Below are 16266 nucleotides of genomic sequence, written 5' to 3' on the forward strand. Positions count from 1 at the left end.
CCTGTGATTGTTTTACATGATGGTAGGATTGCTGATGTCTTTTGTCTGTCTCATAAATATGCAAGATTACAGGCATGTCTTGCTACTTCTACTTACACTTAGGTCACACTACACATACATGTACACATTTATTTATACACACTCATCTGAGTTTTCTTTGATTTTATCTTAATAGTTCTTGGTCTTATTACTTTTCCTTTTATATCCATGGGGAAGTGGAATAAGAATCTTTCCTCCGTAAGCCATGCGTGTTGTAAAAGTCAACTAAAATGCCGGGAACAATGGGCTAGTAACCCCTTTTCCTGTAAAGATTACTAAAAAGAATAAGAAGAAAATTGTTTTCTTTCTTTTTTGGGTCACCCTGCCTCGGTGGGAGACGGCCGACTTGTTGAAAAAAAAAAAAAAATATACACATGTATATATACAGCGGACCCCCGCATAACGATTACCTCCGAATGCGACCAATTATGTAAGTGTATTTATGTAAGTGTGTTTGTACGTGTATGTTTGGGGGTCTGAAATGGACTAATCTACTTCACAATATTCCTTATGGGAACAAATTCGATCAGTACTGGCGCCTGAACATACTTCTGGAGAGAAAAAATATCGTTAACCGGGGGTCCACTGTATATTACAGTCGAACCCTGAACATCGGCCGCTGCGTAAATTTATCAGTCAATTCGTATTTAGGCCGGTTTTTGGGCGTTAATTTTGCTCTATTTCGGCTGGTGCCTCGTAAATCGTCCGTATTATACACGTCAGCCCGCCTTCCACCAGGACACCACTTGCAAGTGAGTCAGTCTCTCTGTCACTGGGTGAATGAGCATATACTCCGCACATTCATCCATACATTTCCTTAAAATCCATTGGTTTTTGTGCTTGTTTATTAAATGTAACTGTGAAATAAGCCACCATGGGGCCAATAGAATATGTGGAGAGAGGAAGGGAGTGTAGCAGGGAAACAAGGAGTGTGGAAGGGAGGCAGGGAGTGTAGCAGGAGGACAGGGTGTAGCAGTCATGTAGGGAGTGTAGCAGGCCGGCAGGGTGTAGCAGTCATGTAGGGAGTGTACCAGAGAAACAGGGAGTATAGAAGGGAGGCAAAGTCCTTATGGAGGGGGATTCCCCTTCCAAACAATAGTCAGTCCTCCCTCTCTCCCATAAGCCAACAAGAGTCTTCAATAAAGATATGTAATAGTGATTTAAATGTTCATTTTTTTTTATTTTATTTAGTTCTCATTGTTTTGTGTATGTAAAACTATAATTAATCTTTAAAAAATGTAGTTTTTGTTAATATTTTTGGGTGTCTGGAACAGATTAATTGTATTTACATTAAATTTTAGGCCGACCTGGAACGGATTAAGGTTGATATTCGGGGTTCCACAATATATATAATGGAAATAACATGAACATTGTGTGAAAGACATTTATGCACCATAAAATCTTTAACTCCTCTGTGACCTACTTCTGCAACCAGATAACAAGTGAATGATGGTGAAGGTATTTCTTTTTTGGGTCACCCTAACTCGGTAGGAGACAGCCAGTGTTAAAAGAAAAAAAATCATAGGGATCCCAGGGCAGCTATTTTTCTGTTCCAGCGGCTCAGTGCGGCTGTTCAAAGGGGCAATGTCTGCTGTATTTTGGGCACACGCCCCAGCTCTGAGGAGCTGGATGAGATTTTCACCTTATAATCGGTGATACACACATAACAACATGTACCGTATATACCACCTTTATCTCAACAATGTATCTCTTAAATCTTTTGTACCATGGGGAAGTGGAATAAGAATCTTTCCTCCGTAAGCCATGTGTGTTGTAAAAGTCAACTAAAATGCCGGGAACAATGGGCTAGTAACCCCTTTTCCTGTAAAGATTACTGTAAAGATCTGTTGGAGTGTGAGCAGGGTAATATTTAGTGAAGGGATTCAGGGAAACCGGTTATTTTCATATAGTCGGACTTGAGTCCTGGAAATGGGAAGTACAATGCCTGCACTTTAAAGGAGGGGTTTGGGATATTGGCAGTTTGGAGGGATATGTTGTGTATCTCTATACGTATATGCTTCTAAGCTATTGTATTCTGAGCACCTCTGCAAAAGCAGTGATAATGTGTGAGTGTGGTGAAAGTGTTGAATGATGATGAAAGTATTTTCTTTTTGGGGATTTTCTTTCTTTTTTTTGGGTCACCCTGCCTCGGTGGGAGACGACCGACTTGTTGAAAAAAAAAAAAAAAAATTACTAAAAAGAATAAGAAGAAGAAAATTGTCAAAGTGGGAAGTCTGAATGTGCGTGGATGTTGTGCAAATGATAAGAAAGAGATGATTATGAATGTTATGAATGAGAAGAAGCTGGACATCCTGGCTTTAAGTGAAACAAAGCTGAAAGGGGTGGGAGAGTTTCAGTGGAGAGGAATAAATGGGATTAGATCAGGGGTTTCAAATAGTTAGAGCTAAAGAAGGAGTAGCAATAATGTTGAAGGATAAGATATGGCAGGAAAAAGAGGGACTATAAATGTATTAATTCAAGGATTATGTGGAGTAAAATAAAGGTTGGATGTGAAAAGTGGGTTATAGTAAGCATATATGCACCTGGAGAAAAGAGAAGTGTAGAGGAGAGATAGATAGATTTTGGAAAATGATGAGTGAATGTGTGGGAAGTTTTGAACCAAGTGTGAGAGTACTTGTGGTTGGGGATTTCAATGCTAAAGTGGGTAAAAATGTTGTGGAGGGAGTAGTAGGTAAATTTGGGGTGCTAGGGGTAAATGTAAATGGGGAGCCTTTAATTGAGCTATGTGTAGAAAGAGATTTGGTAATAAGTAATACATATTTTATGAAAAAGAGGATAAATAAATATACAAGGTATGATGTATCACATAATGAAAGTAGCTTGTTAGATTATGTATTGGTGGATAAAAGGTTGATGGGTAGGCTCCAGGATGTACATGTTTATAAAGGGGCAACTGATATATCGGATCATTTTTAGTTGTAGCTACAGTTAGAGTAAGAGGTAGATGGGACAAGAGGAAGGTGGCAACAACAAGTAGGAGGGAAGTGAAAGTCTATAAACTAAGGGAGGAGGAAGTTCTGGTGAGATATAAGCGACTATTGGCAGAAAGGTGGGCTAGTACAAAGATGAGTAGTGGGGGGGGGGGGATAGAAGAGGAGTGATTGGTGGAATGATGAAGTAAAGGGTGTGATAAAAGAGAAAAAGGTAGCTTATGACAGGTTTTTACAAAGCAGAAGCGTTATAAGAAGATAGAGTACATGGAGAGTAAAAGAAAGGTAAAGAGAGTGGTGAGAGAGAGCAAAAGGAGAGCAGATGATAGAATGGGAGAGGCACTGTCAAGAAATTTTAATGAAAATAAGAAAAAATTTTGGAGTGAGTTAAACAAGTTAAGAAAGACTAGGGAACGTATGGATTTGTCAGTTAAAAACAGAGTAGGGGAGTTAGTAGATGGGGAGAGGGAGGTATTAGGTAGATGGCGAGAATATTTTGAGGAACTTTTAAATGTTGAGGAAGAAAGGGAGGCGGTAATTTCATGCACTGGCCAGGGAGGTATACCATCTTTTAGGAGTGAAGAAGAGCAGAATGTAAGTGTGGGGGAGGTACGTGAGGCATTACGTAGAATGAAAGGAGGTAAAGCAGCTGGAACTGATGGGATCATGACAGGAATGTTAAAAGCAGGGGGGGATATAGTGTTGGAGTGGTTGGTACTTTTGTTTAATAAATGTATGAAAGATGGGAAGGTACCTAGGGATTGGCGGAGAGCATGCATAGTCCCTTTATATAAAGGGAAAGGGGACAAAAGAGACTGTAAAAATTATAGAGGAATAAGCTTACTGAGTATACCAGGAAAAGTGTACGGTAGGGTCATAATTGAAAGAATTAGAGGTAAGACAGAATGTAGGATTGCGGATGAGCAAGGAGGTTTCAGAGTGGGTAGGAGATGTGTAGATCAGGTGTTTACATTGAAGCATATATGTGAACAGTATTTAGATAAAGGCAGGGAAGTTTTTATTGCATTTATGGATTTAGAAAAGGCATATGATAGAGTGGATAGAGGAGCAATGTGGCAGATGTTGCAAGTATATGGAATAGGTGGTAAGTTATTAAATGCTGTAAAGAGTTTTTATGAGGATAGTGAGGCTCAGGTTAGGGTGTGTAGAAGAGAGGGAGACTACTTCCCGGTAAAAGTAGGTCTTAGACAGGGATGTGTAATGTCACCATGGTTGTTTAATATATTTATAGATGGGGTTGTAAAGGAAGTAAATGCTAGGGTGTTTGGGAGAGGGGTGGGATTAAATTATGGGGAATCAAATTCAAAATGGGAATTGACACAGTTACTTTTTGCTGATGATACTGTGCTTATGGGAGATTCTAAAGAAAAACTGCAAATGTTAGTGGATGAGTTTGGGAATGTGTGTAAAGGTAGAAAGTTGAAAGTGAACATAGAAAAGAGTAAGGTGATGAGGGTGTCAAATGATTTAGATAAAGAAAAATTGGATATCAAATTGGGGAGGAGGAGTATGGAAGAAGTGAATGTTTTCAGATACTTGGGAGTTGACGTGTCGGCGGATGGATTTATGAAGAATGAGGTTAATCACAGAATTGATGAGGGAAAAAAGGTGAGTGGTGCGTTGAGGTATATGTGGAGTCAAAAAACGTTATCTATGGAGGCAAAGAAGGGAATGTATGAAAGTATAGTAGTACCAACACTCTTATATGGGTGTGAAGCTTGGGTGGTAAATGCAGCAGCGAGGAGATGGTTGGAGGCAGTGGAGATGTCCTGTTTAAGGGCAATGTGTGGTGTAAATATTATGCAGAAAATTCGGAGTGTGGAAATTAGGAGAAGGTGTGGAGTTAATAAAAGTATTAGTCAGAGGAAAGAAGAGGGGTTGTTGAGGTGGTTTGGTCATTTAGAGAGAATGGATCAAAGTAAAATGACATGGAAAGCATATAAATCTATAGGGGAAGGAAGGCGGGGTAGGGGTCGTCCTCGAAAGGGTTGGAGAGAGGGGGTAAAGGAGGTTTTGTGGGCAAGGGGCTTGGACTTCCAGCAAGCGTGCGTGAGCATGTTAGATAGGAGTGAATGGAGACGAATGGTACTTGGGACCTGACGATCTGTTGGAGTGTGAGCAGGGTAATATTTAGTGAAGGGATTCAGGGAAACCGGTTATTTTCATATAGTCGGACTTGAGTCCTGGAAATGGGAAGTACAATGCCTGCACTTTAAAGGAGGGGTTTGGGATATTGGCAGTTTGGAGGGATATGTTGTGTATCTTTATATGTGTATGCTTCTAGACTGTTGTATTCTGAGCACCTCTGCAAAAACAGTGATAATGTGCGAGTGTGGTGAAAGTGTTGAATGATGATGAAAGTATTTTCTTTTTGGGGATTTTCTTTCTTTTTTGGGTCACCCTGCCTCGGTGGGAGACGGCCGACTTGTTTAAAAAAAAAAAAAAAAAAAAAAAATTATATATATATATATATATAAATATAAATATATATAAATATAAATAACTTTTACCTGCTTATATACTGTGACGTCTTGATTGGTTTTCGAGTCTGTATAATCCGGAATTTCTTCCCGACTAACCAGTTGTTCTAGAGCATCACGAACACTATCCACCTTAGCGGACTGCAAAAATAAAGTACGTAATTACAAGAGTGCTATTAAAAAGAATAAAGAATGAATTATTGTAAAGCTTAAAAGCTTAATGTAAGACCTTAAGTGTTAGATACTAAATTAACAATGGTCAAGACTTAATATTAAACCATCTTTGTAAATTATCTTGTTTTTTTCCTTTTAAAGTACGTACAGTGGTCTCTTGAGTTATGATATTTATCCATTCCATGTGATTATTGTACCTCCAAACTATCATAACTCCAACCCCAAAATACATGGTTTTATGGTAATTCATTCAAAGACCCTGGAAGTGCACTTCTACTGTACCTTACACACTGTCAGATATAACTTGTAGGCACTGTGCTCTCCATCTGTTTTACTCTTATCCACAATTACAACAGTCTTTCCATATCTAAGATAATTTCTCTGACTTTTTCTCGTGAGCTAACATTAGTCTGCCAGTTTAATATTCTATTTTTTCTTTTTGTCTGATAATAGTAGAGATGACTGTTTGTGGAAAGTCCTACTCACACACCAATGTACTAATTTCTTGCTTGATTTTCAGAGAAATGGCATGTTTACTGCATACTTAAAGGGCCATGGCAACTTGTTAATGCAAAAAATGGTGTAAGGTAACAAATGCAGTTATGAAGGGTAAATAATCCAGAATTAGTGCAAAAATACTCGTAGTAGCTTCAGACTGAAGAGCAGACAAACTATGGTACAAACTCTTACCAGCTGCTGAGATGCTACCATAGACACATTGAACCCTGTTTATGATTGGCTGCTCAGCCACCCTCACAGGCCCCTCACCCCTATTGTCTGACATTGTCAAAGAGGCAAGCCACAATTTTGCTGGTTGGCTGAGGAACACCCATGTGCATCGATCATAATAAAGGAGGAGTTAGGGAGTTAGGGACTGTTGTATTCTGAGCACCTCTGCAAAAACAGTGATAATGTGCGAGTGTGGTGAAAGTGTTGAATGATGATGAAAGTATTTTATTTTTGGGGATTTTCTTTCTTTTTTGGGTCACCCTGCCTCGGTGGGAGACTGCCGACTTGTTGAAAAAAATAAAAAAAAAATCCCTACAAATTTGCAGGAGTTACATTCCAAAAGGTCCCATGACACTAGAAACCCCAAATTATAAAAAATTAAGTGTTCGTTAGTTTTTTCAGGTTTAGGTAAATTTTGTACTTTTGAGAACATATCTTTGTAATATAGTCTTACTACAATAATAATAAGCACTACTAGGTAGTAGGTTGGTAGACAGCAATCGCCCAAGGAAGTGCTACCATCCTGCCAACTGAGTGTAAAACAAAAGCCTGAAACTGTTTTGCATGATGGTAGGATTGCTGGTGTCTTTTCTGTCTCATGAACATGTAAGATTTCAGGTACATCTTGCTACTTCTACTTATACTTAGGTCACACTACACATGCATGTACAAGAATATATATACACACACCCCTCTGGGTTTTCTTCTATTTTTGTACTAGTTCTTGTTCTCGTTTATTTCCTCTTATCTCCATGGGGAAGGGGAACAGAATTCTTCCTCCATAAGCCATGCATGTCCTATGAGATGACTAAAATGCCGGGAGTGAGAGCTAGTAACCCTTTCTCTTGTATGCATTATTAAAACTAAAAAGAAAAAATTTTCTTTTTCTTTTTGGGCCACCCTGCTTCGGTGGAATACAGCCAGTTTGTTGGAAGAATAAGCACTACACCCAATACTGGCAATAGTAATATATAATGGCTGAATAAAACGACTTGAGAATAGTAAAGTCATTGAGCCACTGAGTAAACACCAGTGGATAGCTAGCTGCAAATGTAGAAGCCAGTAAATTTGTAGGTACAACTGAAACTCAATACAAAAAATTCATGAAGAATTCTTGAAACTAAAACATTGCTAGAAAATTGATCTGCAATGAATCTTAAAATACAATGAAAAGTAATATTTTCTTACCTGTATATCAAGTGGTAGAGTTGTAAATGGTTGAAGATTGGCAGTAGTATGGCCACCAGATTGGTGAAGAACAGATCTTAACTGTCCCCAGAAAATAGCACTGATGGGAGAGGGACTAAATGTGGCTGTACGTGTCACAATGCAACGTTTCCGAGGACCCATCATCTATAGGAACATATAGGAAATGTACGTTTCAAAACCTAATTAGTCTCCTTCATTAAGCAAACAACTTTAACAAGTGATGGAGACAGTCAGCAGTGTATTGCTGATGAATACAGCCGAGAAATTTATTACCCGACTCAAAATTCACCACATCCCACTTTGGTATTTAGCAATTTTTTTCCATCACCACATGATCACTTGGGCCATTTTCATTCCCCCCCCCCCCTTCCATGTAGACAGAGGGTTCAATCCCATGTAGACAGAAGGTTCACTCCCTTCCATACAGAGGGTTCACTCCCTTCCATGTAGACAGGGTTTACTCCTGCCCATGTAGACAGGGTTTACTCCTGCCCATGTAGACAGAGGGTTCACTCCCACATAGAGGGGGTTCACTCCCATATAGACAGAGGGTTCACTCCCTTCCATGTAAACAAGGTTCAATCCCTTCCATGTAGACAGGGTTCACTCCCTTCCATATAGACAGGGTTTCCTGTACTTTTAAAAGTGGAACCTCTATCCACAAGGAAAGGGAAGAAAAAAAAATACTCCTCAAGATCCCACGCATATGGAAAAGTTCTCAAAAATCTAACTGAGCTGTGGTGAATTATATAACCTTGTAGCATATTCACCAGTAATACACTGCTGACTGTTTCCATCACTTGAGAAAGGTATATTATACACCTCTCATGTATACAAGACAAAGGAACTACAAAAATGGATAAAATTAAGAAATGTTCATTATAAAGACTTAAAACACTGAAAATTGAAAATGCTCTCACTGGCAAAACACTGAGAAAAATATAAAACATCTGATAAAACATACAAGATCTTCAATGCAGAGAAAACATAAGAAAGACTACTTTCCACCATCATCATAGGTAAGTTTCTCTTACACTAAAAATTTTACTTTTACTGATGCTTTTTAAAAAAAACACTGGCAAATCTAAAAGCAGTCTTCAGGAATCTCAACGAAGTCTTTTAATGCACTTTATACAGCACATTAGGTCCATGTTGCAGTATGCAGCACCAGTATGAAACCCACACCTGAGAAATCGTGTCACGAAACTGGAGAAAATGCAGAATTATGCAACAAGGCTTATTCCTGAGTCAAGGGGCAGGTACTAAAAGAAGGTAATGCAACTGAATCTACAGACACAAAAGGATAGAACCAGGGGAGATATGACAATGCACACAATCAGAATTAATAGGATGGACAGGAACAGGGTTTTTGAGAGGTGAGAAATGGGAGCTTAGAGACACAGCTGGAAATTCAAGACATAAAAAAGCCACAAAGTGCTCAGGAAATATTTCTTCAATCTCAGGGTGGTCAGAAAGTGGAATGATCTCAGAGAAGTAGTGGAGGCAGGCTCTATACATAGCTTTGAGAGAAGGTATGATAAGGCCCAAAGTTAGGAGGAAGCAAATCTAGCAAGAGTCAAGTTGAAAGGCACAGCCAGGAGCTAAGACTGAACTCTTCCAGCCACATATAGTTTAGTACAACTTGTAATCTAGTGTCTTCTATTACCAGAATCTTAACTTGGAAAAAACTGATATGCTACAACAGACATAAAAGAATGAAGAACACATGACAAACCAATCTGCCATAACAATATAATCCTTACTTCAGCAATGTTTTGCTCAAGGAGAGCTTCCTCAAGCTATAATGAAGCTCTCCTGCTTAGTGTGTTTTTATCATCTACTTGTCACCTAGTTGCCTCTACCAAAAACATTTACTTGCAGATATATAAGGCATAAAAGCAAGTGCACATATAATGGGAGTCAATGAACAATAAAAAAGTAGTCTCAAGTATCACAAATTTTACACTTGCCTGCCAATCATCATCTGACATTTCTTCATGTTCAGAGGAATTATCATCTCCATTAACAGAACCGTTAACTGAGGTTTCACTTGAAGGAGGCGGGGGACTGATCTCACCAGCCAACTTCAAAGCTTCCACCATCTGCAAGTATAAATTTATTTTATACTATTATCAAAGAAACAGAAACTGCTATTATCAAAGAAATGGAAACTGCTCCTTAACATGTGATAAAATAAACTTGAGGGAAAAAAAAAAAAGAGGCAAAATAGTATGCATGCTAGCAGTAGGGCAGACACCTGGGTTACTCCATGATCTGGATGTCACCAGATGGACAGAAAAGAAAGGAAAATGGATCGTAACCAAAATCTGATACAAAACTGCATGAAAATTATGGTGAAAGTATTAGATTTGCTGTTGAGAGGCCCAGCCTCTCAACCTGCTGCTTAACAGATTCTTTTTTTTTTTTTTTTTTCAACAAGTCGGCCGTCTCCCACCGAGGCAGGGTGACCCAAAAAAGAAAGAAAATCCCCAAAAAGAAAATACTTTCATCATCATTCAACACTTTCACCACACTCGCACATTATCACTGTTTTTGCAGAGGTGCTCAGAATACAACAGTTTAGAAGCATACACATATAAAGATACACAACATATCCCTCCAAACTGCCAATATCCCAAACCCCTCCTTTAACCCTTTGAGGGTCGACAGGCCCTCTCCGAAACTCGTTCTCAGGGTCGGCCAAATTTAAAAAAAAAAAAAAAATTATTTTCTCTTATGAAAAGATAGAGAATCTTTTCCCGATCATAAAGACACCAAAAGTTTGAAATTTGATAGAAAACTTACGGAATTATGCTCTCGCAAAGTTAGCGGTCTCGGCGATGTTTACGCATCGGCGATTTTGCCCACTTTGAGCCCCATTTTCGGCCAATTTCGCTGTACTAGTTGACAAAAAACATGAATATTTCGCTAGAACTCCATTTTTTCTATCGAATGGGTGCAAGAAACCACCCATTTACGAAATTCAACTATCCAGTACAGTGGTCAGAATTTAGTAATTTTGCCAATTTCACACAAATTTCAAAAGATGCCAATTTCCGAATAGGGTCCAGAATAAACAAGAAATACATTCCTGGCACTAAAATGACATTTCCTCTAGTCATTAGTCACGTCTCAAGGCCCCTCTTATATTCTTTTGCTTTCCACTTTGAATTTTTATTCTCACAAAAAATATAAGATTTACTGTTATGCAGACTACTGCATTAGTGTAAAAAATGGTATAAATATTATTGGTGCACTTGTGAAAGAATATTAGACTCACCAGTTGACGTGTATTGCACGCTTGGCACGATTTGTTTACTTTTGAAGTTTGGTAAAAATCGAACATTTCTGCTACTTTGAGCTCAATTTCAAGGCACCTTTCATTGTAAAACCAGCCAAAATCATCTCAATTTCTGTAATATGTCTTCCATTCTATAAAATGAGACCAAGAAAACTAGAATACAACAATAAATACCATACGAAAATACACTGCAAAGTCGCTGATTTATTCCAAAAAAATGGTCAAAGTTTTTTTTTTCTCATTATGCACTGTGTGCTGCAGGATTTTTTTTAGACTGTGCACACTGACCACATAGACCCATTCTTTCATATGAAGGCCTACCAGCTTTCTCCCACTAGATTTGAGGCCGCTAGAATTTATGAGTACTAGTACGTCAAAAACCCCTACGCGTAAGACGTACTAGTACGACGAAAACCCTCAAAGGGTTAAAGTGCAGGCATTGTACTTCCCATTTCCAGGACTCAAGTCCGACTGTATGAAAATAACTGGTTTCCCTGAATCCCTTCACTAAATATTACCCTGCTCACACTCCAACAGATCGTCAGGTCCCAAGTACCATTCGTCTCCATTCACTCCTATCTAACACGCTCACGCACGCTTGCTGGAAGTCCAAGCCCCTTGCCCACAAAACCTCCTTTACCGCCTCTCTCCAACCCTTTCGAGGACGACCCCTACCCCGCCTTCCTTCCCCTATAGATTTATATGCTTTCCATGTCATTCTACTTTGATCCATTTTCTCTAAATGACCAAACCACCTCAACAACCCCTCTCCTGCCCTCTGACTAATGCTTTTATTAACTCCACAACTTTTCCTAATTTCCACACTCCGAATTTTCTGCATAATATTTACACCACACATTGCCCTTAAACAGGACATCTCCACTGCCTCCAACCGTCTCCTCGCTGCTGCATTTACCACCCAAGCTTCACACCCATATAAGAGTGTTGGTACTACTATACTTTCATACATCCTCTTCTTTACCTCCATAGATAACGTTTTTTGACTCCACATATACCTCAATGCACCACTCGCCTTTTTTCCCTCATCAATTCTATGATTAACCTCATCCTTCATAAATCCATCCGCTGACACGTCAACTCCCAAGTATCTGAAAACATTCACTTCTTCCATACTCCTCCTCCCCAATTTGATATCCAACTTTTCTTTATCTAAATCATTTGACACCCTCATCACCTTACTCTTTTCTATGTTCACTTTCAACTTTCTACCTTTACACACATTCCCAAACTCATCCACTAACCTTTGCAATTTTTCTTTAGAATCTCCTATAAGCACAGTATCATCAGCAAAAAGTAACTGTGTCAATTCCCATTTTGAATTTGATTCCCCAAAATTTAATCCCATCCCTCTCCCGAACACCCTAGCATTTACTTCCTTTACAACCCCATCTATAAATTTTTTTTTAACAACCATGGTGACATTACACATCCCTGTCTAAGACCTACTTTTACCGGGAAGTAGTCTTCCTCTCTTCTACACACCCTAACCTGAGCCTCACTATCCTCATAAAAACTCTTTACAGCATTTAATAACTTACCACCAATTCCATATACGTACTTGCAACATCTGCTTCATACATAGTTTACATTAGGCAAGTCACTCAGTAAACTACCTTTAAATGTACACTGCTTCCTTCATAAACATTTAATATTTTTCTCAATCCTTATATGCTCAAGACTCTCCAGCCCCAATTTATTTCTATTACTATCCTGTTCAGATAAAGTATACCTTAAAGGTCTTCTCTATTTATCTGAATCCTTCCTCTCATTATGCTCTTCTCATTTATCCTTGCTTTATATTTTACATCCTTAAAGCCAATTTTTTCTTTTTGTAACAAACTACGGTTTTCACTTGCTCCTTTCATTAAGCATTTCCTCTCACTATTACTTAGTGCAAATAACCACTATTTAAATTATCCTCATAAAATTTCTTGCCTTTAATTGCATATCAGAATCAATAAACAATAAAAATAGGGGTGAAATTAATATACAGTGGTCCCTCAATTATCGTCCTTAATCCGTTCCTGGAAGTGAGACTATTATCGAAATAAGACTATTTTCGAATCAATTTTCCCCATAAGAAATAATGTAAATACAATGGACCCTCGACTAACGCTATTAATCCGTTCCTGAGAGCTCATCGTTAGTCAAAATTATCGTTAGTCAAGTTAATTTTCCCCATAAGAAATAATGGAAATCAAATTAATCCGTGCAAGACACCCAAAAGTGTTGAAAAAAAAAATTTAACACATGAAATATTAAGTTTAATACACACAAACTGAAGAAGACATGCACAGTTACATGACACTTACCTTTATTGAAGATCTGGTGATGATTGATGGGATGGGAGGATGGGAGAGTGTTGATGGTGTTAGTGTTTAGAAGGGGAATCCCCTTCCATTAGGACTTGAGGTGGCAAGTCCTTTTTCGGGGTTACTTCCCTTCTTCTTTTAATGCCACTAGGACCAGCTTGAGAGTCACTGGACCTCTGTCGCACAACATATCTGTCCATAGAGGCCTGTACCTCCCGTTCCTTTATGACATTCCTAAAGTGTTTCACAACATTGTCAGTGTCACAATTAAACACTAGTTCAGGTTTCAATTCTTCACTGTCTATGTACTCCTTGAATTCCTGCACATATTTTTCAGCGGCTTTTTGGTCCAAACTGGCAGCCTCACCCTGCCTTATTACACTATGTATGCCACTACGATTCTTAAATCTCTCAAACCAACCTTTGCTGGCCTTAAATTCCCTCACATCATCACTAGTTGCTGGCATTTTTCTAATTAAATCCTCATGCAACTTCCTAGCCTTTTCACATATGATCGCTTGAGAGATGCTATCTCCTGCTATCTGTTTTTTGTTTATCCACACCAATAACAGTCTCTCAACATCTTCTATCACTTGCGATCTCAGTTTTGAAAACATAGTTGCACTTTTGGCAAGAACAGCTTCCTTGATTGCCGTTTTCTTGGCCACAATAGTAGTGATGGTTGATTGGGGTTTTGTGTACAGCCTGGCCAGCTCGGAGACACGCTCTCCACTTTCATACTTAGCAATGATCTCTTTCTTCATATCCATAGTAATTCTCACCCTTTTTGCTGTAGGGTTGGCACTAGAAGCTTTCTTGGGGCCCATGGTGGCTTATTTTGCAGGGGCAATCACTAAAAAGGCTGTGATAATATGAAATGTTCCGATTGTATGCTTGGAAGCGACCGAGGTGGCTGGCTGGCTTGTAAACACTGGCCGCTCAGGCCAAAGTGGACGCGTCTCGTACGGAACGAATAGCTCTGGTCGGGTTTTTAAGCGCTAGTCGAGGCAAAATTTTTGCGTTAAAATGTATCGCTAGTCAGATTTATTGTTAATCGATGCCATCGCTGGTTGAGGGTCCACTGTACAATTAATCCGTTCCTGACACCCAGAAGTATTAAAACAAAAAAATTTTTTACATGAAATATAGATGTAGTACATAAACAATACAATGGGACATGATGAATGAAACATTAACAGCATAACACTTACCTTTATTGGCAATTCTTCTTAGTGTATGGAAGACTGGAGGAGGAGACAGATTGCATTAGTTACTCTTTGGAAGGGGAATCCCCTTCCATCAACACCTCAGGTACCAACTGCTTTTCTGGGGTTACTTCTCTTCTGTTTCTTAATGCCACTAGGACCACCTTGAGTCACTGGAGTCCTGTCTCGCAAAAAAACTGTCCAGAGAGCTCTGTTTCTGGCGTCTCTTTAAAACTTCCCTAAAATGGGCCAAGACTCTGTCACTGTACAAGTTGCTGATATGACTTGCAACATCCTTCTCAGGGTGATGTTTCTCCATAAATCTTTCCATCCTACCCCACATTTCAAATATCTCCTTAATTTCTGAAGAAGGCACCTTCTTCCATCTCTCTCTTCGTCACAATTGAACACTTGTTCAGGTTTCAGTCCTTCAGCCTCTATGTACTCCTTGAATTCCTGCACATACTTTTCAGCCGCTTTTTGGTCTGAACTGGCAGCCTCACCATGCCTTATCACACTGTGTATGCCAGTACGCTTCTTAAATCTCTCAAACCAGCCTTTGCTGGCCTTAAATTCACTCACATCACCACTAGTTACAGGCAATTTCTTTACCAAATCGTCATGAAACTGCCTAGCCTTTTCACAAATAAGTGACGTCATAAGACTATCTCCTGCTAATTGTTTCTCGTTTATCCACACCAATAATAACTTCTAAGCATCTTCGAGTACTGTTGATCTCATTTTTGTCAGCATATTTACCCCCTTTGCAACAACAGCTTCCTTGATTTCCTTTTTCTTGGCTATGATGGAAGATATGGTTGTACAGGATTTGTTATACATCCTGGCCAGTTCACCCACACGTACGCCACTTTCATATTGTTCAATGATGTTTTCCTTAAATTCAATCATATTTCTCACCTTCTTTACCAAAGGCTTTGCACTAGGAGCTTTCTTTGGAGCCATGGTAGCTTATTTAGCACTTGCAAGCACTAAAATGAATGGAATATTATGAAATATTTCGTATGAACACGTGAGGGGACCGTTGCTCACTGGTAAACAATGGCACACTGGCTGGGAACAGCTCAGAGCCGCGAGTACACGGCCAGGACAAAAGGCGATTAGCGAGTTAACGGACCATTTGCGAGCCAATGTTTAGACAAAATAACGGGACTATTTCTGAAATGGACGACTTTCAAGCCGGACGATTATTGGGGGACCACTGTATATTACTAATATGCCCTTCAGCAATTTTGAACTACTGGTTTTTAAAAATGAAGTATTTTATGCCGAAGACAACCTACTTACCTCCTCATGTAGCCCATTCAAAACAAATGAGAGCATCTCTTCAGCATCTTGCTGACGGCCATCAGTGAACATATCCCCATTCATAGTGGCTAACATCTTGTACACATATGATGGCTCAAATGGAGTACCCGTGACAATATCTGGTTCCTTGCGTGCTGCAGCATTTGCCTTGTCCTTCTTGCAGGGCTTCAACATGGGTGTCATGTCAGAAAATTCATGGATATACTCCACACTGTAAGAATAAATTGAATTATGAATAAAAAATATTTACAATATTTTGACATATAACATTTCTACCCTTTAAATTTTGTAAATTTTATTGTAATAGACCAGTGTGTTAGATTGGCTGTGTTGAGTGGTTTTCATGGTTAGATTTGCTGTTAGGATGTGAGTGAAGTAACATTTATGAAGAAATTCAGGGGTAACCCAATAGCCAGACTTGATTCCTGGATGTGGGAGGTACAGTTCCTGCACCCTGAAGGAAGGGTACAGATGAAGCAGTTCAGAGGGTCATTTGAA

At 39.1% G+C, this 16266-nt stretch overlaps 1 protein-coding gene across 1 annotated transcript in view; it reads right to left on the reverse strand.

The window, feature by feature from the left end:
* Window positions 1–16266, reverse strand: part of Usp10 (ubiquitin specific protease 10) — a 45657-nt gene that overhangs the window by 9869 nt on the left and 19522 nt on the right. Inside the window, exons 5-8 of the mRNA XM_053789228.2 lie at window positions 15748–15979; window positions 9574–9705; window positions 7583–7747; window positions 5522–5632 (exon numbers count right to left, since the gene is read on the reverse strand). Coding sequence (XP_053645203.1) covers window positions 5522–5632; window positions 7583–7747; window positions 9574–9705; window positions 15748–15979 — 640 coding nt within the window. The remainder of the gene's footprint in view (window positions 1–5521; window positions 5633–7582; window positions 7748–9573; window positions 9706–15747; window positions 15980–16266) is intronic.

This window comes from Cherax quadricarinatus, chromosome 44 (assembly GCF_038502225.1).
Source record: "Cherax quadricarinatus isolate ZL_2023a chromosome 44, ASM3850222v1, whole genome shotgun sequence".
Taxonomy (NCBI): Eukaryota; Metazoa; Arthropoda; class Malacostraca; order Decapoda; family Parastacidae; genus Cherax; species Cherax quadricarinatus.